This window comes from Cydia splendana, chromosome 6, assembly GCF_910591565.1.
Source record: "Cydia splendana chromosome 6, ilCydSple1.2, whole genome shotgun sequence".
In the NCBI taxonomy this organism is placed as follows: domain Eukaryota; kingdom Metazoa; phylum Arthropoda; class Insecta; order Lepidoptera; family Tortricidae; genus Cydia; species Cydia splendana.
The window spans coordinates 13,067,026-13,094,109 of NC_085965.1; the positions used below are offsets into that span (position 1 = coordinate 13,067,026).

The window sequence follows — 27,084 nt, forward strand, 5'->3', positions numbered from 1 at the left end:
AAACGATATCATAATAATATCAATGTTTCATAAGTAACTATTTTAATTCTGGTGCGATGTCTATTAGGCAGAATTCTAAGGGTCAAATCCAGATGGTCTAGTACAGTGGTGGGCAAAGTACGGCCCGCGGGCCATCTGCGGCCCGCGGATGGATTTTATCCGGCCCGCCGCCGGTCCTATGAAATAACTAGTATATGGGCTATTATGGTATTGGCCCACGATTATCATAAATCAAAAAAAAAATTGGCTGCAATTCTGGCCCTCCACTTAAATTTCCTAAACTTTCTGGCCCCCCATGAAGAAAGTTTGCCCACCACTGGTCTAGTATATTCAAAGTGAAGTAATATCCAAATAATTTTGTTTGCAAATAACTGCTTGTAGGTATTTACGGCTTCTTAAAGGGGCTCACAGATTACCAGTTCGCCGGACGATATCAGCCTGTCAGTTGTTCGGAACTGGAACCTTTTGCGTTTAACGGACAGGCTGATATCGTCCGGCGATCTGGTAATCTGTGAGCCACTTTAGCCTACCTAGTTTGTAGTGACCCTGAACGAAGCAGGAGGTTCCGGGTTCAAATCCTGGTAAGGGCATTTATTTCTGTGCTTATCACAAATATTTGTTCCTGAGTTATGGATGTTTTCTATGTATATGAGCATATGCATATATAAAAAACTGTATATATACCTATGTACTGTTGTGTATTACCGGAAAAGTTCACAACACATTCTTATTCTTATAGTAAAAGGTTGTGTTACGATAGGTACATTCGGTTACCTTGCTTGTCACAATGTACATTATTTGACTCTGATTGAAAAAAATACAGGTAAGGGCCACTTGCGCTATCCAGGGTTAGCCACTAACTCGGGTTTAACCGGTTAAGCCCGGAGTTACCAATACAATTTAACCCTGTGTTAGCGGTTAACTCCGAGTTAGTGGCTAACCCAGGATTGGTGCAAGTAGCGTAGATGAAAACTATTGAGAGACTGGCTATATTTCATTATATCCCACAATATATTGAAGTGCTGCATCGACAAGACTGATAGTGGTAATATTGTATTGGGTGAAGCGCCATTATTTGATAAGGAACATTTTAAGTATGACTCACGTTAGACCGGGCCGGACCTTCCGGGGCTTACTTTTCTATGACATGACAGGCGAACACGTGATGCTTTCCATAGAAAACGATGCGCGCACCGGTAGCTCCGGCCAGGACATGGCCCGGTCTAACGTGAGTCATCCTTTACTATATATGATATGAAGTTCCTGTTTTCCACATCTCGGTTTACACAGAGTGATACGAGTACTTTGAGCTTTTTATTACCTAACACTTAAAGTTGTATTAGAACCCTAGCACATTACAATATGTGTTATTTCCTTTTGTTTGCTAAGAACAGGAAATGATATTCTTCATTGCGAATATTTTAGATTTGAAATTCAAGCATTTATATTAATATAATTTTGATTGATAGATAAGTTTGATTACATTCTCTCAAATCTCCCAATATTGATATTATCACGGGACAAGTGAAAACTTCTTTAGCGGCGCTGTGCACTTTTTGTGACGGGGAAAAAATGTTAAAATCGCGACAGGTCACGTGACCGTAAGATTCGTAAGACGTAAGACGGACACGTGACCTGATCGAAAACTGTTAGAATGTCATTGTGTTTTCACTTCTGCCGGCACTCCCGGAGTGTGACCCGTTCTTTTTTTTTTGTGGGTACCTACTTAAGCACTTGCTACAATATTAGAGAAATATTTATATGTACAATTAGTAAAACGATCTTAATGATACTTAATTATTTTATTTCATATTAAATCAACAATGGCGTGATAATTGTACAAATCTTATACTATATCAATAATTGTTACCTAATTTTGTTAATTAGTTAATCACTGAAGTTTTTATTATTATTTACAAAAATAATTCGGTACAATACACATATAAATTAGATAACTAAGAACAATTATTTGTAGTTGCCTACCATTGTTGTATCTCATTAAAATAATTTCTGTTTGGTAGTAAAGAAATGCATGGCACATAAATTAATAGACTATTTTAAACTGAGCGATTTCAGTTTATTGAATGTAGGCCGATTGTTTATTCACAATCAAGTATTCAGTGGGTATGCATTATTTAGGTACCTAACTAGGGTAATACGCCAGAACTGGCCACCGGCCAATAACTAGCCACCCAAACTAAAAATGAATTCTATTCACCTATAAAGCGAATTCATTTTAGTATAACGTTTCAATAACTGGCCAGCCTTCAATAACTAGCCACCTTATACTAAATTCTGTTTATAGGTGAATACAATTCAATTTTAGTGTAGGTTACAATTACAACCAAGTAGAAAAGACGTAAAACATTTGTTATTATTAGTCACTTAATGCTTTTATATTTTGTACCTAGTAATTTTCTAAATAAAAATTTCTAACATGAAAAGGAGAAACGCATTAAAGTATATTGTGTGTACTAAAGTTTTTTTATTGCACAAACTTTTTTGACTGTATGTTTTTACGTCATTTTATACAGTTACACAAGAGTTACACTAAAGTTTTAGTTTTGGAGTTTCTATATTTATTTTCTCTGTTCCAACTTCATGTCAAATGCGTCCTCCTTCCTACTATGACGGCAGAGTTATTATATTATCTACTCGGTGTCAAGAGATTACGTTATCCATCATCATCATCAAATACAATGACTCGCGCTTATATCATAGTTATCGGTTGATACATATAGGTACCTACTAAATACATCATTTTAGTTATGGCATCAAAGTACCGAAGTCCTCAAATATTAAAGAAATAAATCTTACTTAATATTTACAAGAAAAGTAGCTAAATTTGTATACATACCTAGTTATTATAAGCCTCAAAATAATTGTTAGTAGAAATTTTAAATCATACCGTCGTCTCTAATTAAAACAAGTTCCATGAAAATTAATTTAACAACTCTTAGAAGTAACTTACATTACCTACTTTTGAAAAAAACTCATTCGGCACTTATTTTATATTCTATGTTTAATAAATAACTAATTATATAAATCGTCATTAGTCTGAAAATACAAAGTGTAAATAAAAACCGTCCAAGTGCGAGTCGGACCCGCCCACCGAGGGTTCCGTACCTTTTAGTATTTGTTATTATAGCGGCAACATAAATACATCTGTCTCGCTATCACGGTTCATGAGATACAGGCTAGTGACAGACAGACGGACAGTGGAGTCTTAGTAATAGGGTCCCGTTTTTACCCTTTGGGTACGGAAGCCTACAAAAACATAGTTTTCACATTTCAGAACGACGTAGCTTCAGCTTTTTTGCTCTTCTCCTTGTCCGTGTCGGATTTGGACAGAGGTCCGTGTTTCCAATCGTCTGGGTAGCCGTACTGCCGCACGTCGTCCCACCACTGCTGCTTGCCGTCCGCCCAGATGATGTACACGACGTTGGTGCCGACCAGCACAGCGAAGCACACCCAGAACGCGACGCGCCATTCAGCCAACGTTGACTGGAACAAAAGAATGAAAGTTACAGCATGTTTTGATCATAGATGTATAATTTTAAAGCCTAGATGGACTGTATTGAGTTGAATGTTGGCACCGCGTTGCCATGACGATGAGATCAGCCTAGCTTTTAAATGAACTAGTGTATCTGTGAGCTGTAGACTTCGTGAGCATGGCTTGAAACTGAATAAATGTCCCCGATATTTTGAAAAATTTCCAAAAACTGAATCGACAAAAAAATATATTTAGCTACCTAATCATCGAACCCACTCACAAAATTTCACGAGAATCGGTTGAGAATTGCGAACTGTAGAGGAGAACATCCGGATATACGAAAGCATGTTTACCTAAGCTGAAACGGAGACCTTTGCTGATGCTCGGTCAACGAGTGTGTGGTAGTGTACAAACCGAAGTGCTTACTTAAAAGAAAATAATCAGGAAGTATCATTAAGCATTATAAACTCAACATTATGTTTTTAATCTGAATAAGTATTTTGATTTTCTATTATATCCTACCTATACAATGAATAAAACTCTACCTCTATAATCTGGATTTACTGTGTCAGTCCTGGTTGTCATGCTGGCTTTTGAAAAAGCTAAGCCCGCTCCAAAATTGTCAGTTTTACCGTGTTCGTCGCATAATGCTCTGCTGGAATTGGATTATCCCATCAATGAATATAATCTGATCATGTCCTTTTTTAGGGACCTTTTTCCGCATTTGAATAGGGACATGCAAAACTGTGCACATAAAGGAATGTCGCTTAATAACCATGAACAACGATATATTTGAGCATATTTAAGATTTTATTTCTTAATTATTTTGTATTTTTTTGTGTGTGCTATTTAAATTAAAATGTTGCTGCTTAATTTCCGACCTAGCTTGGCCTTTTGTAGATATCAAAGTTGAATTTACAACTGGTTAAAACTCAGCGGCTGCAAAATATCAAAACCCTTTCAAGAATTAACCGCATTTTATGTATTCTACGGTTCTGGAAAATAGTAAAACAGCCGAAGGCGAATTTTAATTGTGAAATTTCGTTAAACGTCATAAATAGTTAAACTATTTGGCAAATTATGGATATATGGAAAATTTAATACCAATGCTTTCCACCATTGTAATGTTACGAGATGTCAAATAATCCATTGAAATAGCCGTATTTTGAATTGTGACAAACAAAGTCTAAGAAACAATATACGTATATGACTTAGGCAACTGTATCTTTGGTCTGTTGAGCTGGTTTTATACATTCAGCCACCGTCTTATCTCACAATTAATATAATGTCCTTATATTGGGATTTTAAATTACGCTACAATATCAATTAGATAGGAACTAGGAAAACAAAATTAACTTGAGTCGGAAAGTTACAACCATCAATCAATAACAGCTTGTTATACTGTCGAAAGTTTTCCTCATAATAATCAAAGTTTCACAATGTTTAACTGTGTTCTGTATAATATTATGGAATTTTTTATGGAAATTAATAATATATTGGAAATACAATTACTTAAACTTAGTGATGAATTATGTAAATTAGTGACCCTAACACGGACATATAACGTAAATAAATGAATTTTAAACATGGGGGCCACTTTTGAGGGGTAAATGAGAAAATTAAAAAATAAAACTTTTCAACATAGTATAGCGTGTTATATGTCAAATGGAAGAGCTCATTTTGAAACTTTCAAATGTTTTTTTTTATAATTTTAAAATATATAGGTTAGAAGTTATTTCAGAAAATAGCCAAAAAATTACCCCCCCCCCCCCTTTATCTCCGAAACTACTGGGTCAAACATTTTGAAAAAAATACACATAATAGTCACCTATAGATGACAGGAAAACTTATTAGAAATGTGCAGTCAAGCGTGAGTCGGACTTAATGTACGGAAACCTTGGAACGCGAGTCCGACTCGCACTTGGCCGGTTTTTTAATTTTCTTTTTCGTAACTGCAATTTCATAATGTGTTGTTAACTTACATCGGGCGTCAATAGCCCTATCAAATAGGGCGTGATGATGCCGGAGATCGTAGAGGTCCCGTTTATCATAGCCGTCAGGGAGCCCGCGTAGTTCGGCGCCAGGTCCAGAGCGTTCACCTGCAAGTTGATATAGCTTATTTTAGGTTTGTTTGTTATGGATTTTTGTGGTCCGAAATAAATGATTTTTATATTTTATTTTATTTTTAATGTTTAATATTAATCTTGTAAATTTTCTTTCAATTTAAATAAATAGGAAGTTGGTTCGTAGATGACAATTAACAAGTAACTGATAAGAAGAATTAAGTTTTAGAATAATGAAACTTTTTTGTCTAAACTGGTGTTTTTATCGTAATAAACCGAAATATTAGTGGTCACTTTGTCATCGAAATATTTTAGTATCGAGCTTGTAAATCGAACAGACTTTTTTTTTCAATAAATTGTAATTCACACTTTTCACTTTACCCAAAGCTTTTTTAAATATATTTAAAAGAAAACTTTGTCAATGAGACATTGTCGGCTCCGTTGGGCCTCTACATTACAGAGTTCCAATAAGTACCTCAGTTATGTGTACATATGTGTATGTAGGCCGTCATAGTTCAGAATAGGGGTTTAATATCGAAGTTGTTTCAATTGATGAAGCTTATACTAAAGTTTCCACTTGACTCGTTCTATAGTCTTTATCCTAAGTAGTTACCTTCATTCCGCTATAGAATCCTCCCATTAGCGCCATAGAAGCGATAAAGTAAGCCACAGCTGCCAGCCGGTCGCAGCCGGCGTACGAAGCTAATATGATACAAATGGCGGGACCAGTGGCGGCTAGAACAATAACACATAGTAAGAACAAGATTGCGACCAAGTTTTATGCTATCGCAATAGGCGCTAGCTAAATGTTAGTAATATTTAAACAGATAATTCATTTCTTATTACATGTTGAATTTTTAATCACCAGTCATACTCCGCGTAGTGACTTTATAGGTCATACTGAATAACTTTTATCGCGAAAAAAAAATAGGCTGTCCCATAGAAATCAGCGACATCACATCAGCTGGAATGTATGAAACAGCCAAATTTCTTTTGGCGTTTTCGGCATTGGTCATATAAGTTGTTCAGTATGACCTAGTCACTGTCACTACGCAGAGTATGGCTGGTGATTATAATTTCACCCTGTATACTTACCTAATATTGTATCTAGTCTACAGCATGTAAAATATTAGGTACATGCATCTAATAAGCATACTTCCCCTTGGCTTTTGTGTCCTCCAGGTACATAATTTCTTATTAATATGGTTTGACGTTTAATCAACCTTTACATTGCGTAATTTGTCCTAAATATCACGTGTTTCTAACTTTCCAATTTGGCGGTCCCAAGGGTCCGGTAAAGCGCTCAAGCGACGGTTAGTTTATGAGTTCCTTGGTGATTACCATTCGTATCTTACCCCTTTGGGAGTGACGCTATTAAGGATGCTCATAATTCACGTTGGAGCAATTACTCGATACCCGACACTTGTTTACGAAAATTAACCTACGTTTGACACATATAGATTAGGTACCTATAATATGTAGATCTGTGCAACTTCTTTTGTTAGATTACAAATTCGTCACATATATGTATCTCAAAATCACGATTGTTAGCATTCATTTTTTATTTATTCATTCATTCAATATAACCAGACATAGGAATCCGCGGGGCAAATTGTGAATTAAGACTTATTAGGCAATTAAAAACTAATTTCTATTTTGTTGTAATTAGTAACATAAGTGCACAAACATAAAGTATTAATTCACAATTTGCCCCGCGGATTCCTATGGCTGAATATAACTCTTACCAATAGTAGTATGAATAATTCGTCCCGTTTTGATCGTGTGCCAGTTCTTCTTGACGCAATAGTCGCAGACCAGACCGAAGATGAAAGAGCTAATCCACATGGCGAGGTATGGTATCGCAGTGAGGGTACCCGTCGCAGCTATGTTGAACTTCAGTACGTCGGTCATGTACTTGGGCAGGTCTGTCACCATCGTGTAATAGCCCCAGTCGTGGCCAACCTGGGATGATAAATTAACGTTTTTTAGGGTTCCGTACCTCAAAAGGAAAAAACGGAACCCTTATAGGATCACTCGTGCGTCTGTCTGTCTGTCCGTCTGTCACAGGCTATTTTCTCGGAAACTACTGGACCAATTAAGTTGAAATTTGGTACACATATGTAAATTAGTGACCCAAAGATGGACATGTTTTTTTTATAATTTTAAAATACAACTTCTTTACAAAAGAATACCAATGAAGGAGTATCCTAATGAAGAGGATGTATGGAAACTGTACGTTCCCGAAATGTTACGTGGCCAGGTTCTTCAGGAGTGTCATGACAATCCGGTTTCAGGTCATCTAGGGATTAGAAAAACGTATCTTAGGATTAAACAGAGATTCTTTTGGTATGACATGTTGAAGGATGTGAAGCAATATGTAAATGAGTGCGAATGTTGTGCTAGTCGGAAAGTATCACAAAAATTACCGTTGGGGCACATGGGACGCCACAGGGAAATAACGGGGCCATGGCAGGCTGTATCCATGGATTTTATGGGTCCCTTTCCTAAAAGTAAAAAGGGTAACACCATGCTGCTAGTCATGTCATGCTTATTTAGTAAGTTTACAGTGTTATTTCCTCTTCGAACAGGTAAAGCCGATAAAATGTGTGAAATAGTAGAAAGGCAGTTTTTACTTTTTGGCGCTCCGGAAACAATTGTATGCGACAACGGGAAGCAATTCGAATCTAATCTGTTTAAGGACTTAGCGGCGAAGTACAATGTGGTACTACGGTACACTCCGCACTATCATCCCCAGAGCAATCCGACGGAGAGGGTAAATCGCGTTATTGGTACTATGATTTCGTCGTATATTAAAGGTAGGAAACATAACGAGTGGGATGTCAATTTAGACCATATAGGCCATGCAATCAGGTCGGCTGTGCATGAGACTACTAGATACACACCGTCGTACTTATTTTTAGGTAGGGAAACAACGGTTTCAAATTTATCACCATCACCTTTTGGAGGGCCGTTGTCTGTACCAGCAGATAGTGATGTAATAAACATAGTTAATTACTTGGAAAGTCTTAAGAAACGGGCAGAGATTTTTAAAGAAGTGCAAGAAAGAATTAAACATTCTCATTTCAAGAGTGCTCAGCATTATGATAACAGGAGACGTCCGGAAACTTTCCAGTTAGGTGATATAGTTTGGAAAAGAACCAAATGCCTTTCTAAGGCCAGTGATAAATTCATGGCTAAACTGGCTCCTAAATTCGAGAGGGCAGTCGTAGTGGAGAAGTTATCTGACATAGTTTTTAGATTAAATAATGCACAGGGTAAAAGTATTGGGACATGGCATATCAAAGATTTGAAGCCATATTTTGTAAAAAAAATAAATAAATTTGAAATTTATTCATTTTTAAAAGAGGGAAGGGGTATGTTATGTTAAAGTGTAGACATTTGAAAATAGACCGTAGGGTCGGTCAGTTATGACGCATATTAGCTTGCACGGCCGTGTGCCGAAACTGATCGACTATTTCGATCAGTTTGTTAACTGCATCCGTAGCTCAATGGGTGACGCTCTGACTACTGAGCTGAAGGTCTGAGGATCGAATCCTAGAGCGGCCTAACTTTTTCTAAGTTTCTTTCTGTTTTATAATTTGTATTTTTAAAAACTAGTTGTGGGAATGACAGGTAAAATTATGGCATTTGAGCTGGTAACCGCTAATAAAGCAGTCATGTCCTGCACTGTACCTGGTGATTAAGAAATTAAAATGTAACGAAATTCCGAAATCTAAAGTTGTTATTAAGTAAATTCTGGACATTCCGTCAGTGGCAGTGACGAAGTTTATTTTTATTTAAAGTGCCGGAACATATCCGATAGGGGTAAGTGTTATGTTTAAGGAATTCAAATCAGACAATTTTGCCATTAATGGGCGGCCAAGTATAATGTTATTTCGTTTATTCTAGCCTACCGAAACGCCCTCGAGATACGGCTACAATTTGAACTCGAACATAGACTGAGCTAGAAAGACTGGCAGGGTTTGGATGAATCCCCGTCGAACATCTGACGAAATTTCACCTGGCGCCCACTTCTTTATGAATTAAGTCTTTAGTTTTATTTAGGATAGTAGTGTTTTTAGTGAATAAATTAATCTTTGTGTTAAAACGTTATTGACCGTGTTTCAATTACCTTATCGACACGTAACAATGGCACAACAATAGGTTCGAAGTTATTTAAGAAAATAGCCAAAAAATTACCATTCCTCCCTTTATCTCCGAATAAACTGGGTCTAAAATTTTGGAAAAAATACACAAAATAGTTCTTTACCTATAGATGACAGGGAAACCTATTACAAATGTGCAGTCAAGCGTGAGTCGGACTTATGTACGGAACCCTAGAAACGCGAGTCCGACTCGCACTTGACCGGTTTTTTATATTTTAAAGGAGCCTAGGAGGCTATTCGATATATCTAGGTCACAGATGAGGTCACGAAAAGGATATTATCTTCCTTGCGTTGTCCCGGCATTTTGCCACGGCTCATGGAAGCCTGGGGTCCGCTTGGCAACTAATCCCAAGAATTGGCGTAGGCACTACTTTTTACGAAAGCGACTGCCATCTGACCTTCCAACCCAGAGGGTAAACTAGGCCTTATTGGGATTAGTCCGGTTTCCTCACGATGTTTTCCTTCACCGAAAAGGACTAGTAAATAACAAATGATACTTCGTACATAAATTCCGAAAAATTCATTGGTACGAGCCGGGTTTTGAACCCGCGACCTCCAGATTAAAAGTCGCACGCTCTTACCGCTAGGCCATCAGCGCTCTTCGAAAAGAATATTATAGGAATTAAATAGTAAAGCTAATTAATGTGTTATATCAAATTACACTTTCTGGCGTTAAGTGAATCATTCGAAGTATTTAAATTATTTTAAGTATCATTCTAGTAGGTAACGTAACATTTACCTACTAGAATGATAAGTTTGCTTTTGGTTGCAACTTGTGTACGCACTTAAAAATGTTTGCCTGTCTGGCAATCATGTGCAACAAAAGAATTTGCGACACATTAAATATACCATTTACATAAATTTTCACGATTGTTACGTACAAACACAATAAGCTGTTACTATTGTCGTTCCGTACTCACGTCATAGTATCATAATGTTCACAATTTTATATGCTATATATGTAGGTACACAAGGTTGATTAATCTCCTTCCATTTATTAGCTAATTTACAATAACAGATTTCCAATAACGGGGGCTGAACGGTTAAATCAGACAATTTTCCAGTGCGCGGGTGTGCGTGGAGTTTAAAAAAAATCCCAACTATCGCGTTTTCATTTACATTCCTCGATAACTTCAATAAGTTTATCCTCGAAAGTACATTCTGTTACCGGACCTCTGATGCTCGCGCAGGTTCGTACCTGGTGCAAAGGCTGGCCATCGCTATCCAACGTGGTAAAGCGGCAAGTGTGATAGGCACCTTTGCACCCGGTACAACTCGCGGAGGTCTTTTAGATTAAAATATTCAAATATTTAGATATATTTAAGTTATTTTTGTATGATTTTTTATATACCATCAAACAATTAGTTTTTTATTTATCTGAATATATAATGCCATGCAAAGTTAACTTGATAAGTAATAATTATAATGATTTGTCAATCATTTTAATTCTCGGGATGGGTACTTGTACGAGTAACAAATTAAATTCTACATAGTTTTGGATTCTTCAACCTAATAAAAGAAAATTCTGTTACTAATATTCCGAGATATTTTGAAGGTTACCTGGTAACGGTCGTTCCGGTACTTCTCCTGCTCACTAGATTTGTACTCATATTTGCCTCGTAAAACTTACAGCAGCAAACAGCAGAGCCCAGACTGGTACAGATCTGACGATAGCTTTCCAAGGCACCGGGTCTCGTATGCTGGACTTCTCCGAGCTGGTCACATGTTCCTTCAGATACTTCAGCTCCTCCTCGGATATATACGGGTGCGTATTCGGAGTACTGTAGCATAGCAAGCTCTGAAAATTCATCGGATAGAGATTTTTTTTAGTTACCAAACTCATTTTGCAATATAGGTACCTATACCGACGCATTTACGTTGTACAATATTTTGTCCAGGGTTCGTATCAGTGATGATTGTCGATGATAAACACCCTACTCATTAAAATGTCGTAGTCATTATTTTGAAAAATGATATACCCCAGGGTATACCCCAGACCGTGTTTCAAGTGAGATGAAAAGGTACTCAATGCTAGCTATCATACAAATAAATAATGTAAGTTATGTTTAATTTCATTGATTTCTGCGAAACCATAAGTTTTCTCTAAACATACATGTGGAAGTTAAATTGGTAGTCCTTAAGGTCACCTATCATTATCCTTCATTTAATCCACACTGAAAGCGACTATAATCGGTGTATAACTACATAAATTTATTTTGTTTTACAGATTTGTTGATATGCTTTATTTAGTTGTTAAAATAAGTATGTACTATACAAGTAGGTAGGTAGCATATTTGACGTCATGTTTTATTATCCATTACATAAAGATCGCATTTTATAAATAGGTAAGAATGTCGGTATTTGTGTTAAGTATTACGTAAAACGTATCCATGCGCGCTGTGTCAGTCTGTTAAGCAAATCATAATAAAAGCATATTTTACTATCACAACTATAAGAAAAGACAAGAGTGATTAAATAGAACACTTAGAGACTTGGAGAACGACTATAAATTTATTTCGTGTATTAAATATTTTATATTTTCTCTGAAAAATCTTTGGAATTAAAACGTGAGCATTTTTTTTCGATTTACTTACTTTGAACTATTGCTTTATATAATTTTCACTTACAAAAAAGTACAGTCGAAAGTTTTAATTTATGGTCTGACCCATTTTGTACCTTCAGTGACAAAATAGTATGACGTCTCTAGTGACTTTCATATTGATTGTCACTGTGACAACGTACGAAATGGGTCACAAATTAATACTTTCGACCGTAGCTACAAATGCTTACCCAAAACACGAACCATATGATGCCGAAAATTCCGAAAAAGTAGAAGACGTTAGCCCAGTCCCCATCTCCAGCCATAAGGAAGCCGGACATGAAGGAGCCAAAGATATTTCCAATCTGGGCGCCCCCGAACACGATGGCGCCTTGGCGCCCTCGCTCATGCGGCGGTACCCACCGCGCTAACACTATCATAAGAGCTGGCATTGTCGGGCCCTGAAGTTAAATAGTAAGTACTTAGTCAGTATTACCTAAATTTTCAACGCCGATAAGCGTTAGGGTAACATTCCATTTCTGAGCGCAGCTGCACTACTAGTAAATACGAAGGCGTCGGTGTTATTGTCAATTTCCATAGTAAAATGAATGGTGGTGCTGCTATCGTTGGAAATGGACTGTCACCTAGTGTTACTTAATTTTTAAATTTTTTATCAGTTTCAAGGTTTCAAGCTAAGTTAAAAGCTGCAACCCTCGTTCTGCCCAATGTGTTTAGTTAAGAACATTAATTTTTTTACGGTTCTTGCAATTCCAAAAACGGAACAAAAGTGTCCTTAATTGAGAACACTGGACAGGAACCGGAAGATCTTTAAAACTGCTTGGGTAGTACTAAAACCCAAGATTAAATTATTTTTATGAATTTTAATGAGAGCCTAAAGATTGCGTTTTGCATATAATTATACATACAAACAAAACAAAATATTGTAACGTAACCATTTTTGTGCCACTAAGTGCAAGATTATATTTCTTACGCAACTTAACTGCACTTGTTATGAGGACTTTTTACAGCCAATAAAATGTCGATTTAACTTAATGGTAACATTCAAGGTAGAATCATTACGGCCAGATGTAACACTACTAAAAATATTAACGGAAATGTGACACAAATTACCTTTTCCCAAAAAACCAATTATATCATAATTAATCATAATAGATGTATCAAATAAGTATTAAAAGAAGGGTAAATTGTTTGTAATTGACTAGAAAGTCGAAATGATTAGTTTACTACATCATTGGGGCAAAAAACGTTTTAAACTTCGACTGAAATACATAAATCAATACAAGAATATAACTGTTATTTTTAAGATGACTAATAAAAATACAACACTACACATACGAGTCAGACGTTATTCCAACGGGAAAGATTGTTTACGGATACCTCCCTAAAGGTTCCGTCACACAGGCGCGTTTTCCGAGCGGGGCGTGAGCGTTTTATATGTAAAAGCAGCGCGCCCCGCTCACGTGCCGCCCGCAAAACGCGCCTGTGTGAAGGAGCCTTAAGTGTAAAATACTCCTAATAAAAAGAGAATTAGTTATATAAAATTACTTACTTCACCCATGCCCTGCAAAACTCGAAGGATGAACAACCATGTCGCACCCCCTGCCTTGACCACTACAGGTGTCAAGAGCGTAAACACGGCGGTGCTCAGAAGCCCTACTCCAAGCGTCCATTTGCCTCCATATCTCTCCGCTAAGTATCCCCCGGGGATATGTGTAACGGCGTATCCGTAGTAGAAACCACTGAGTATCAGCCCTTGAGTGGACTCCGACCAGTCGAATATTGCGTGCTAAAAAATAAAATAGCTATTATTAACACCCTTTTAGCTGCGACGTTACGAACTTACGAGTAAAATTATGGCATAGTATTTATGTTTGGGTATTGAAGTTTCTGAAGGGGAAATCAACGTTTGTAGTATTATTAATGCCAGTAAAAATAGCTACGCATTATTATCGCACTTGCCATTAACTCGCCCGATTGCAATCTAAGACATTCTTTACTAAGCCACTACATATTTAAAACATTGATTTCTAGGTTTAATTCATGTTAAATTATTATTGGTTGCCGTGTTATATTTTAGTTTATTGATTGATCCTAATTTAATGTCATCCTTTTTAAGCAAGTTTTGTGATATACTTTTCTTATATAGCTAATACACTCATATAAGTATATCTTGACACAGATATCAGATATCAAAGTCCTTTACAGAAACTTTTAAACAATTTATCGCTCCTTGAACTATAACTTTATCAACAAACTACGAGTAGAAACTAGCAACAGTTTCAAAGGCTCAAAGTCGGGATCGATACCTAAGATTACATTACAGCTATGTAATTCCGAAACTAAGACTCAGAGGATATTGAGCGTTCTGGTTGGCTAGCTAATTCTCCGTCAGGCGTAAACTTTTTAAATTACAGGTAAGTAATTTTGTACATTTAAAGATATTTTATATGCCCTTTTCAAATAGTATATACCGGGTGTGGCCTGTAATACGAGCAAAAAATGAAACTGTAGGCTGTACTCCTCATACTGACCAACATTCGTTCAGCAACTTGTGGTTTGATTTTTAATACACTTTACAGTTTATTCTAAGACGCAATGTATTGCGAATTTTGTTATGTTTAAGGCATGACAAGCAACGTCAATCACAAATGATATGGCATGGCGATGGCGTCCATTGAAGATAATATTTATTTTGTATGAAAAATAGGAAGACTAAATACTTCATATTTTTTTAAAGTTGTTGAACAAAAGTGTCACCGTTTGAGGAGTACAATCTATGTTTTAATTATTTGCTCGTGTTACAGGCCACACCCGGTATATCACCGGTCAATAATTTATCAACCTTCGTGGTGCTGTTAAATTATATTTTGTGTGATGTCGACTCGATGTCGAGGTTGTAGATAAACAAGTGAACACACATACATATATTACACGTAACTTAGCTTACTAGTCCAATTGGTTACTAAACCACAAACAATAACCAAAATATTGAAGATGTCAATGTCTACACAAGCAGCGAAGCACAGATAGGTCTAGGTAAATGTACTTACAGGTTTGCTACTGACAGTCCCATTAGCTATAATCTCGCTATCATCCGGGCAAGCATTGGGATCGTAGTGTTCGCTGCTGTTGCCGCTGCTCTTGACCATCTGTGTGACAGCCAGGTTGAGGCACACCCGCATCGTGTAAGCGTTGCACACGGCCAGCAGGCCCATGATGCCCAAGACGTACCGCTGGGGAATTAGGAACACTAAGCAGAGAAAATCAAACGATGTAGTTTTCTTTCATAGAAACGCCGTCGTGGCGGGTCTAGGGAGTTCCTAAATAGCTTTAGCAGACAAATATAAAAAATAAAAGAATGCTTTAAGCAAAATATTTTAATCAAATTGCTCTAATTTGATTAAAATATTTTGCACTGAATAAGTTGAGTTAAGAAGATAGGAATTTCGATACAAAATTAAAAAAAGCATTGTGGGCCCTATACTTACACCCTGTTTTACCGGAGGCTTTTTATCACAGGCAAAATTGCAATAAAAATATTAATATTAATATTTTTGGTCAGTAAAAAATTGTTTATGATGAGTGTCTACTAAAAAGTAAGTAGGTATGTAGATGGTTAGAATAAAATTGCCAATGCCAGCAAATATACATTTCAAGAAACGTAATATGTTCGAGATGTCGCGGTACAGCGAAAGGTTGCAAGTAAGCAAAGCATATTAAAACGAAAGGGGATGATCCACTATCCTCTTACTTATGAGCTATAGCTAGCCCACGTGTGTGTATGATAGTTAATTATTGATGATTAATCGGACATCAATTAGACATACGTATCTATAATTCTCAAAGGGCACGATAATATTGCCAATATAGGTACTAATTCGATACACCAGGCGTAAGTGGTATCTCGGTAGTGCGAAGCAAGCTCGATAATCGATTTGTCAGGGTTTCATGTTTCTAGTGTAACAAGATTGCGCTTAGTCAGTAGCAACTTGATATCAACGTTATATTAAGTGTACCTTTATTGTTTAGTTTGTATTTTTTGTCTCAATAAAGTCCCAATAGTGTATAGCTGATAAGTCACTGTGCACTTTCATGTTTATTCTTTCAGCTCATGTTACAAACGTAAAAAGCCAAATAACGAATGTACTCGTATATATACCTAATACGGAACATGCCTCAACCTTAAGCTAGTTTGATAGTGATATTTTATTTAACAAAACAGAATCCCTCACTCACGTGACTCACGTTACATTGGGCCGGGTCCGGGCCGGAACTTTCGGAGCTTACTTTTCTATGACAGATGACCGGTGATCACGTGATATTTTCCATAGAAAACGAAGCGCCGGAAGCTCCGGCCCGGTCTAAGAGTCATCCTTAATATTCAACATTAGGTACATAAGACGCTTAATCAACAATAATAACATGCACACAAACACACGAAACTAGAGAGATTAGGTTGGATACTTAGCTTCTGTAGGTACTTACATTTTGATAGTATGAGTCGCCATCTTGGTATCATTTCAAAATTAATTTTCTTCTATTTGTTACGTTCCTGAGAAGTAAAAAGAATTAAATTAGCAAAACTGTGGCAAAATTAACTAACCAGGTTAAATACAGGTTTATTCTCGTAGCCCCTCTACAAATGCTAATAGAAGATCGATTTAGCCGATTGTGAGTAGGATTGTAAGTATTTTACCTATTGAAATCAGATCGCTTTGTATCTGATTTTTTCCTTAGATACTACTTACATATAAACTACTTCAACTTAAAGGACAACATATTATGATTGCTCATCAAAACAAATTGCACCACTAAGCTCCCATTTACGGGCATTGTCAATTACGAGTAGATTAACTAGTTAAGTGTTTTCACCTACTTACACCGGCGATTTATCAAGAACTTAACTTCAATACCTAAAGATAAAGCGGTTTCCCCTTCGAGTTGCTTTCATTGGTTATTGGAAAAGTAATTTAGCCGTTGTGGAAGAGCAATAGAGTCTTAATTCAATTGACCCTCAAGCTAAGTCCGAGTTATAGATTTGCTCCCATAGATTCCGTATTATGAAGACTACCATTTGTACACATTTGTATACATTTTAAATAACTATACCGAGAGTCGCATCGTGCATTAGCATCCCACGCCACATAATGCTAAAATATTTCGATCATGTTAATATTTTCATTGTTCCACATATCCCGCCATTATGGTTCCTTTAAGTAAAATGAGCTAACTTAATGTTTTAAGGCACTTTCCCTCCAGGGCCCACTAATTTTTTTCAACCTGTATAGTGATACATAGATCTGTGGCCGAAGTGGAAGGTTAATAAAGCACATCGGAAACGTCGTTACCTTGTGGTCGGGCAGTAATTACCTGTTATTGATTGTATGGAAGCATCAGTGACGTATAAATATAGATAGGTATGCGATTATCATTGCTTCTGCGCTTAAGAGAGAAATCGACAAACGCTTCTCCATACAAACGTAGTCGGGTCAAACAGATCACTGTGTTATGTCTTTCCTGTAGACATACACAAGAGTTAAGGGCTATAAAGGTTAATTTTCTTATTTAACCCTTATCCACGTGAAAAGGTCCTTCTTTTTATTTAGAGAACTATGATAACATCATTGCTTACATGCCCATAAGCTGTTAACTATTGCCCACAGGAGAGAAAAATGTACTGTTCGCGATAACACCCTAGTTTTCTCTCCTGTGGGCAATAGTTAACAGCTTGTGGGCATGTAAGTAATGATTTTATCATAGTTCTTTAAATAAAAGGAGGACCTTTTCACGAGGATAAGGGTTAAATAAGAAAATTAACCTTTATAGCCCTTAACTCTTGTGTATGTCTACAGGAAAGACATAACACAGTGATTTGTTTGACCCAGTCCCTATTTTTCTCTCTCGGAACTGACATTTTTTTTTATAATATATGAATTTAGGAGCGAAAAAAAGCTTTTCTTTTTTTAATTAAAAAAAACTTAAACAAAGGGCCAAAAATCTTAAACAAAGAGCGGTGTCTCTTGACCTTGACGCAATATCTTGTATGTACTTAAAAAGAGACACCAATCTACATATTGTTACGCTACAGCAATTAAAAGTTTATTAATATTATAATACAATTAAATTAAACAAAATAAATAATATTAATATACACTAGTCTAAATTAATAAAAATAAAACATCCCTAAACCTAAACTATGTACAATGAAAAATCATCCCTCGGCAAGCTGCCGTTAAGCTAATAAAGTTACTGAATAATTCATTTCGCATTTCGAAATAGCATGTCGAGCACTAGTACGTTTACCTTTAAGGGGCCCACTGATTAACAGTCCGCCGGACGGTATCGGCCTGTCAGTTGTTCGGAACTGTCAAAATTTTGTTCTAACTGACAGGCCGATACCGTCCGGCGGACTGTTAATCAGTGGGCCCCTTTACGTTTACTCGAAGTGTATTCCGGTTGAAGATCCTCGAAACGGTTCGACACAAATGTCGAGCGACTTTTCTTGTATAAGGGTAATTCTTATTCTTATGCATTTTTTGTGTAACACGTAAGAATAATATGTATTTTTGTGAAAATAAGTAAACTCTATATCAATATACTTAGCAATTAACTAGAGTTTTAGGTCAACCTAAATGTATTGTCCTAAGAGTATTAGAAACATATAGGGGAAGTCCGGGTATAGTGAACACCTTAAGCTTTGACTTGACATAACAGAAAAATTTTACAAGGAAGAAATGAAAAAAGTGTCAATATTAAGTCTTTATTTAATAAACTTTTAATTTAAAACAACACTAGCCTCCAATGTTTAATAATTGCTGCAATTTTGAACAAAACGTAAAAAAAGATATTTTATTCGCTTTGCCCAGGGTGCCGGGCTGCCGGGCAAAGCGAAACAGGCCTCCGGGCAAATCAAATATCACTCATAAAATCTTAGTGAACTTAATAACTAAGTGAAAATTAATCAACATAAGATTATTTTAATAATATTAATTAGAAAAATCTGTCACAAGTAACTTTTGATATATTTTCACTAATTTCATAAGCATAAGTTTTCACGGCATTTCTGAAGACATTTTAATACAGCGAATCCACGTTTTGATAGCCATTTCCATGACGTCTGTTAGCCAGGAGCCATGATAGATCTTTTTTTGATATTTATATACCATCTGTAACAAAATATTATCATAAAAAAATTTACCTAATAAATTCAAAGTGAACACGCTATCCGCTTTGCACGATCCACTTTGCCCATTCAGTCAGTTAAACAAATTAAGAATTTAATAAAAATAACCGTTGGATTGTTTTAAAAGAAATGCGTTGTAAAAAGGAGATGCTTTAGTAAGCAATAGAAGCATCTAGAATTAAAATTCGAGATAAGTACTATGACAAAATAACATACAATATACTTACCTTTCAAAATCGAATATTTTGCACTAAAAACACATTTTGACTCGTCACCGACGACGCTCGCAGCGACCGCTCCCTCTGACGCTTGCCGCTCATAGAGCGGAGGATCCTGAACATCATATAGGCGCGTGGAGCGACAAAGTCGAATAGTTTAGGATTGGGAGCCCGAATTCGCTTTGCCTGGGGTGTTCGCTTTATCCGACCTTCCCCTATAAAAAAAATTACAAGTGCGAAATGTCACGGACCGTGTAGTGTGACTTCCCCAGATTTTGTGATATTTGTTTTTTTTTTTTTAAAGATGAAGTGATTTTGCAATATGTTATATCAAATATAAAACACTAATCCTTGTTCTACAACACTGTTTAAAAATTGTATGGATTTATAACGATTTTATATCATTTTAAACAACATACATTTTGTGATTCGTTTTCGCGTCACGACCGCGCGTGGTAATATAAACATGCGGTACTCGGTAGAAAATTATCTTTACTACTAGCAGCCTTATTAAAGCAGCAACACTATGTTTTTGTCAGGTTTACAAATGGCTGAAGGGAGAAGTTTTGTCGAAAATTATTTATTTGTGTTCATTTGAAAAAACGGTCAACCTTAACGCGTCAACGCCGTGTTAGAGTTTTAAAAGTAAGTTGCAGTTTCACGTTATTGTTTGTAACATAAGATATACCTCATACATTGCAGATTAAGCTAATTATTTAACATTTGCAAAATCAAAGGAAATGTTTATGTAATATCGAACATGTTCCAAATTATCATGACCGTGGCCCTATAAAATCTGTCACCGCCACGGACTTTTGAGTCCACGTTCGTGACATATAGACACGTGGTCGTGACATTCTTAATTCGTTTGATTAATTTAGAGGCACATGCACTTTTTAGAAATGCATTTTTATTAGCTACAGTTCATTTGCTATTATTGCCCGACTGCCAAAACAAAAAAAATGTTTTTCGTTTGTATGTATGTATGATGTATATCGAATTCTTTGTCACGCTCTACAGCCTTTATAGTTTGACGGATTTCAACGTCTGAGCTGTCATTATGTTTGTCGTAGTCATAGGAGTGACTTAGGCTATGTTAAAATAACTATATAAATCAAAATAGCCGAGTTGGCCACCAAAATGCCGAAATGTCACGACTGAGGGACACTTTGTCACAACCGTGTTTACGTACTCATTTTATTTACCTTTCCTGAGGGTATTAAGCTTGACCATATGAATCAAAATATTGCTTTTTGTATGTACTTTTGATATATGTAATAATATGTGAAAAATAAAAACGTTTCCGAAAAAAATTTTTTTTGGACACAATTTAAAAATCACCCTAACACGTGAGATTTTAAAATATTTTTTACGTGTTTAAGTCTCACGTGAGTTTTATCTCACTGTACGAGTTGTATAAATTTATGATTTTGGAATAAAGATAAAGCTTGGAGGACCTTTTTACCCTACCCTACCCTAATAACTATTCCCGTAAGAAACAGAAAAGGATAAATAAGTAATTATTACGACTCAGTACTTAGATAAAAAAACATCCTGTATTAGTTTATCTAATTTAATCTGCAAACATTATATGAAATGAAATGAAATTATAGAACTAGTTCGTGTAATAGGTATTTAATTATCTAGCTACTAAATTAAAAAGATCCCCTTTCCTGCCACAATTAATATAAAACATACTCGGCTGTCGATGTTCTATTGATTAAAAAGAGATACTACTACTACTAGATCTCACTATTATTTTCCTTCACAGTATAGTATGGACTAGCCAAAATGTATCACACAGCCTAATTCTTTTTTTCGCGATTTAGGGGTTCCGTCTGCCAGTTCAGACTTTAGTCTTCCAGTTCAGACTTTAGTTATAAACATTGACGAAACTTCGTGTCTTGTTAATTACTAGGACATAAAACTACATCAATAACAATTTAGGCACATCGGCATGCATTTTAAATGCGAAGACTTACTGTTATTGTCAGAAAGTAGTCGACCTCAGAATGCAACTCAATCGTCGCCTTGCTTATGCAGATTGCTTAACGCATGAGAGGATGTGAGATGAAGCATGACTCGACGAATCATAACTATCATAAGTTTTATACCACCTTCGTGGCAAACGGGGATAATGCTCGCTGAATGGTAAGGGGTTATCGTAGGTTTTGGGCGCTTGTAACTCCAGGGTGTCATTTAATTTTTCCATTTTAATTCCAATTAAAAAAAACATATTATTATTCAAAATAATTATAATAGATAAATTAATTTAAAATCCATTATCCTTTCCACTGCTTCCTTCTTACATATATTATTTTTAAGAATAATGTGTGATTATTGCTGGTCATTGATAAACTTAACTAACCATAATTATGTACCGCTTGTAAAAAAAAAAACTAACCAGCTGCTTACTGATCAGTAGCGGTATTGGTGGATTACAAATTATTAAATTACAATATTATCTTAATTATCTACCAACAACACCAACACTTTACCTGAGGCTAAGTGGTAAGCAATCTTAATACATAGTGTGATTTTTCACAGTTAATCGGGTAATACCCGTGGCCTCCCACAATTGCTTTCCATTTCAGTTTGAGTACCTAGTCATAAACACGTCTTGTAAGTTCCACAGTAATAAAACATAATTACCGTATTGTTATTGTTTTTGACAAGTACAGTACAGGTAAAAGCCTGTAAAAAGTATAAACTGCTATCAGCTGCATACTTAGATGAGGGTATTATCAGTCGAGAGTCAACACGATTAAGATATCATTATTTTAATTGTGCCAACGCCAAAGCATAGTACAAGTGGTATGGAATAAGTAAACACCTAGCAAATGGCACAAGTATATAATGTAATTCATTCAAGTGATGTAAAAGATTTTGGGCTTATTAGACTTAGAGTATACTATATTTACGTATAAAAACATATTGCTCACTTAAAATGAGCTTAAAATTAAATTTCCTTAAAATTAAACATAGTTCTGTAAGTTAACAAGTGTCCGTCAGAACACCTAAGCGTAAAGATTATGATTTCCCTTATTTTACGAACTACCCATATTCCAATTAGAGACTTTTTTAGGGTTCCGTACCCAAAGGGTAAAACGGGACCCTATTACTAAGACTCCGCTGTCCGTCTGTCACCGGGCTGTATCTCACGAACCGTGATAGCTAGACAGTTGAAATTTTCACAGATGATGTATTTCTGTTGCCGCTATAACAACAAATACTAAAAACAGAATAAAATAAAGATTTAACTGGGGCTCCCATACAACAAACGTGATTTTTGACCGAAGTTAAGCAACGTCGGGCGGGGTCAGTACTTGGATGGGTGACCGTTTTTTTTTGCCGTTTTTTGCATTATGGTACGTACAATTCGTGCGCGAGTCCGACTCGCACTTGCCCGGTTTTTTTATTTAAGTTAATAGATAGATACGTGGGCCATACTAAAAGTTACTGGATTCTGATATATGAGACAACTTATTTTTTCTAAGTGGCCAAGTCCAGGAATTTTCAGTATGCCCTAATTATATACCTACCTACTTAGAAGAAACATAAAACAGATTTCACGGCATTTGCGTAAAAACAAAAACTAGCACACAATAACATATCAGAAGTAAGTATTTTACTTAAGTTTATCAACCTGATCCATTTATAATTATTTTGTTGATATTGTAATGCAAGTATTTAATTATTTAGTCAGCCGTGACGGTCATTGTCAAGCTCTAGTCGAGGTCGTTGGCTATTCAATTGGAACAAACGATACTCCATTCTTCCGAGCCAAAACGGCGCAAAAGCCTTATTTTGGCCAAAGTAGATTTATTTGGTTATAGGGCAGTGGAAATAAAAAGCGTTACTTATATTATTAAATAAATACTGAGCTCGTTGAGTCGTTATCAAAGTGAACTCACAGTGGTCTGAAGCGGCATAGACGCTATTGGCGTTTAAGTTCTTTATGGCAATTCCCGCAGTAAAAAAAAAAAACTGGATCGATAAAAAAAACTATTGAATCATAGAATCTGGTCATAAAATTTCACGAGAATCGGTTAAGAATTGCGACCTGGGGGGCGATTTTTGAATTTCGATCGCTCGATTTCGTGCATTTCGTTCAATAATATCTCCGCTACTAGGCATTTAAATTCTACTAATAGAATTGAAAACGAGTCGTAAATACCTTGGGTATTTTGCTTTTGTATGTCCTGCGGATGTTCTCCTCTACAGAGGGCCGATTTTTGAATTTCGATCGCTCGATTTCGTCACTCGAAAATCGGTGGAAAACGGCGAAATGCTAATTTTTTAAATACGAGCCATAGAAATTGGGAATTGAGTGGTATTGACCACTCGTTTTCAATTCTATTAGTAGAATTTAAATGCCTAATAGTGGAGATATTATAGAATGAAATACACGAAATCGAGCGGTCGAAATTCAAAAATCGGCCCTCTGTAGAGGAGAACATCCGCAGGACATACAAAAGCAAAATACCCAAGTTAAAAGGGAGACCTTCCCTAACGCTACGGTCAATAAAAAATGCCATTAAATGAAAAAAAAAACTATTACAGACACTCAAAACACATAATTACTAGTCTAAATGTGGCCACTGACGAGCCTTCCAACAGTCCAAATAGCGTGGCTGCAATCCAAAATCGGTCCGTGAATGTCAAAAACGTACAATGTTTAATATTAGGATGCCGTCCATTTGGATGAATCCATTGTAACTCCATCCATTTGGAAGGTTCGTCAGTGGCCTGCTTAAGTTAAACTATAGAGACTAATTAGGAAAAAATTACCTTGTTGCATCATTAGAACTTTATTGCATTAAATTCCTATTACTTACCTACATGAAAAAACGTCCGCCATTAGTACCTTCATGTATTGTGCAATAAATATTAAAATAAATAAAAAACCGGGCAAGTGCGAGTCGGACTAAGTTGTAGGTATGTAGGTATATAATTAGGTCATACAGAAAATTCCTGGACTTGGCCACTTAGAAAAAATAAGTTGTCTCATATATCAGAATCCAGAAACTTTTAGTATGGCCCACGTATCTATCTATTAACTTAAATAAAAAAACCGGGCAAGTGCGAGTCGGACTCGCGCACGAAGGGTTCCGTACCATAATGCAAAAAACGGAAAAAAAGACGGTCACCCATCCAAGTACTGACCCCGCCCGACGTTGCTTAACTTCGGTCAAAAATCACGTTTGTTGTATGGGAGACCCACTTAAATCTTTATTTTATTCTGTTTTTAGTATTTGTTGTTATAGTGGCAACAGAAATATATCATCTGTGAAAATTTCAACCGTCTAGCTATCACGATTCGTGAGATACAGCCTGGTGACAGACGGACGGACGGACGGACGGAAGGACGAACGGACAGACAGCGGAGTCTTAATAATAGGGTCCCGTTTTACCCTTTGGGTACGGAACCCTAAAAACCGGCCAATATGCATATATTGTATGGGGGCTCCCACTTTAAAAAAAATCTTTTTAGTATTTGTTGTTGTAGCGGCAACAAAACTACATCATCTATGAAAATTTCAACTGTCTAGCTATCACTAATCACGGTTCTTGAGTTACAGCCTGGTGTAAGTCAGACGGATGGACTGACGGACGGACAGACGGACAGCGGAGTTTTAGTAATATTAGGGTCCCGTTTTTACCCTTTGGGTACGGAACCCTAAAAACAAACTTTTTACTATAGAAAAACAAAATAATTTCATGTACCTACGAGGCAGTAGTTATGTTATATTCCTTTCTCTGTTTTAAATTAAAATCAATTAGTTACGAGATAATGAAATGATGTAAAGGTTCATTAATCTTGATACAACTCCATTCAATACACTTAACCTAGTTGAGGCGTGACCCACTAACGCGTAAATTTTTAAAAATAGGTAACCTACAACTATTTATTAAAAGATATTTAAATTTTAATACTGCAATGTTATTTCAACTTCTGGATATAAACTCTTTATAATACTCTGGTAATGTTGAATGGAGTTACAATTAGAGTGACGTTTTTGATTTAAGAAACGTCTTTTTTGACACGAACATATCTACTCCATATCGTATCTAGCCTCCTGAGTCCCTGAGGCCCTTATACAAGATTGAATCCAAATCGAATTTTGAATTAAAAAGAAGGTTCTAATTCAAAACTGCAATAATGACAAGGGGGACTCTGGAGGCTAGACGTAATATTTGACGTATACTTAGTGCTTTTAATAGTTACTTCATTTTTACTGCTCATGGTAGTCTTCACTATCAGATCAAGTATGTTCAAACCTGAAAGGATATTAGGGAAGATAGGGTGCAAAACACAATTTCAGCAAAGTACCGAACATAATATCAATTATTTCATATGTTTATGAATAAGTTGCTACTACATCGTACGCAAAAAAAATAGACTTAATAATAAATAATTATCATTCGTTTCTATTAATTTTAAATCAGGTAAGTACTTATCTGTAACGTATCTGTACGTACCTATATATAAATTATATATGTGTGTAAGGTAAAAGATTTATTCAATAACAAAACTTATAAACTATTATTAAAATTAAGAATAAACTAAATAAATTAAAACGAATAAAATAAATAAATAAAACTTACCCACCTAAGGCCCCCCAGATATATATACATATATTATGTACGAGTATATGCAATATACTTACGTATCGTCCAAAGTAATATTTATATAGTTTAACTTCTTAACACATTTTTTAATATGTATAAACACTTAAGATTATAAAAAACAATCAAATCTCAATTAAGAAAGGAAATGAAATCATTACTTACTTATCTTCTCAGAAAATCCCAGGCTGCGGATAACGATTAACTTTTCCATTCAATGTTTATTTTTCTTGTAGCACTTATTAAGGCTTCGAATAACTAATAAACGAGTGACAGACAAGTATGGGTGCACTCGACTGACGCAGTTCAGTGGCGCGAGCGCCGTAGCTATTACTCGCGTGTCGATCGCCAACAAACGGTCGTCTGAGTACAACCAGAATAGTATTTGATCTCTATAACAAGTACTGTTTACCAGTCTTTAAGATTCCCATTATACTGGTTATATAGAGTCAAACGGTAAGTGACTACATTATAAGGCTTGCACGCCGTGTCTAACAAAGATCACACTTCAACACGTGAGGACGATTATACCTATGTTTATATAACCTTTAAGAGGCTTCAAGTTTGTAGTTTATTCGCATTAAAAGATAAAGTTAGTATTAATAAATTAAGAGATAAAGAAGTCGTTACATTTAGGACCGTCGTAATTTCAGCTGTCGACAAACACCACTGTTTAAGACAATTTAACTGAGTATAATATGCATGTAATTTAGGCAATGTTGCACAAATAATGATAACTTTTATATAGCAGAAATTATAAATACTGACTAA

General features: G+C 35.9%; 1 protein-coding gene across 2 annotated transcripts; it reads right to left on the bottom strand.

Annotated features, from left to right (window-relative positions):
- Window positions 1-1,830: 1,830 nt before the first annotated feature.
- Window positions 1,831-26,655, bottom strand: LOC134791459 (putative inorganic phosphate cotransporter). Of its 2 annotated transcripts, XM_063762487.1 has the most exons (10): window positions 26,479-26,655; window positions 16,768-16,834; window positions 15,333-15,532; window positions 13,832-14,068; window positions 12,513-12,722; window positions 11,353-11,520; window positions 7,302-7,518; window positions 6,170-6,291; window positions 5,476-5,592; window positions 1,831-3,504 (listed from the first exon to the last, which is right to left on the bottom strand). In XM_063762487.1, the coding sequence occupies exons 2-10, from the start codon at window positions 16,799-16,801 to the stop codon at window positions 3,292-3,294; spliced, it is 1,518 nt and encodes a 505-aa protein (XP_063618557.1). In that variant the 5' UTR covers window positions 16,802-16,834; window positions 26,479-26,655; the 3' UTR covers window positions 1,831-3,291. The 2 variants fall into 2 exon arrangements, with proteins under 2 accessions (XP_063618557.1, XP_063618558.1); XM_063762488.1 differs by lacking the exon at window positions 26,479-26,655 and having other exon boundaries at window positions 15,333-15,515.
- Between the last annotated feature and the right edge of the window lie 429 nt (window positions 26,656-27,084).

Bases quoted from the DNA above. Each gene is read 5' to 3' on its own strand.
- LOC134791459 (XM_063762487.1), bottom strand. From the start codon at position 16,801: ATGATACCAAGATGGCGACTCATACTATCAAAAT. The intron at 12,723-13,831 runs GTAAGTAATTTT...ATTTAACTTCAG, and splicing joins TTTTGCAGGGCATGGGTGAA to GGCCCGACAATGCCAGCTCT. The intron at 11,521-12,512 runs GTAAGCATTTGT...ATGAATTTTCAG, and splicing joins TCATATGGTTCGTGTTTTGG to AGCTTGCTATGCTACAGTAC.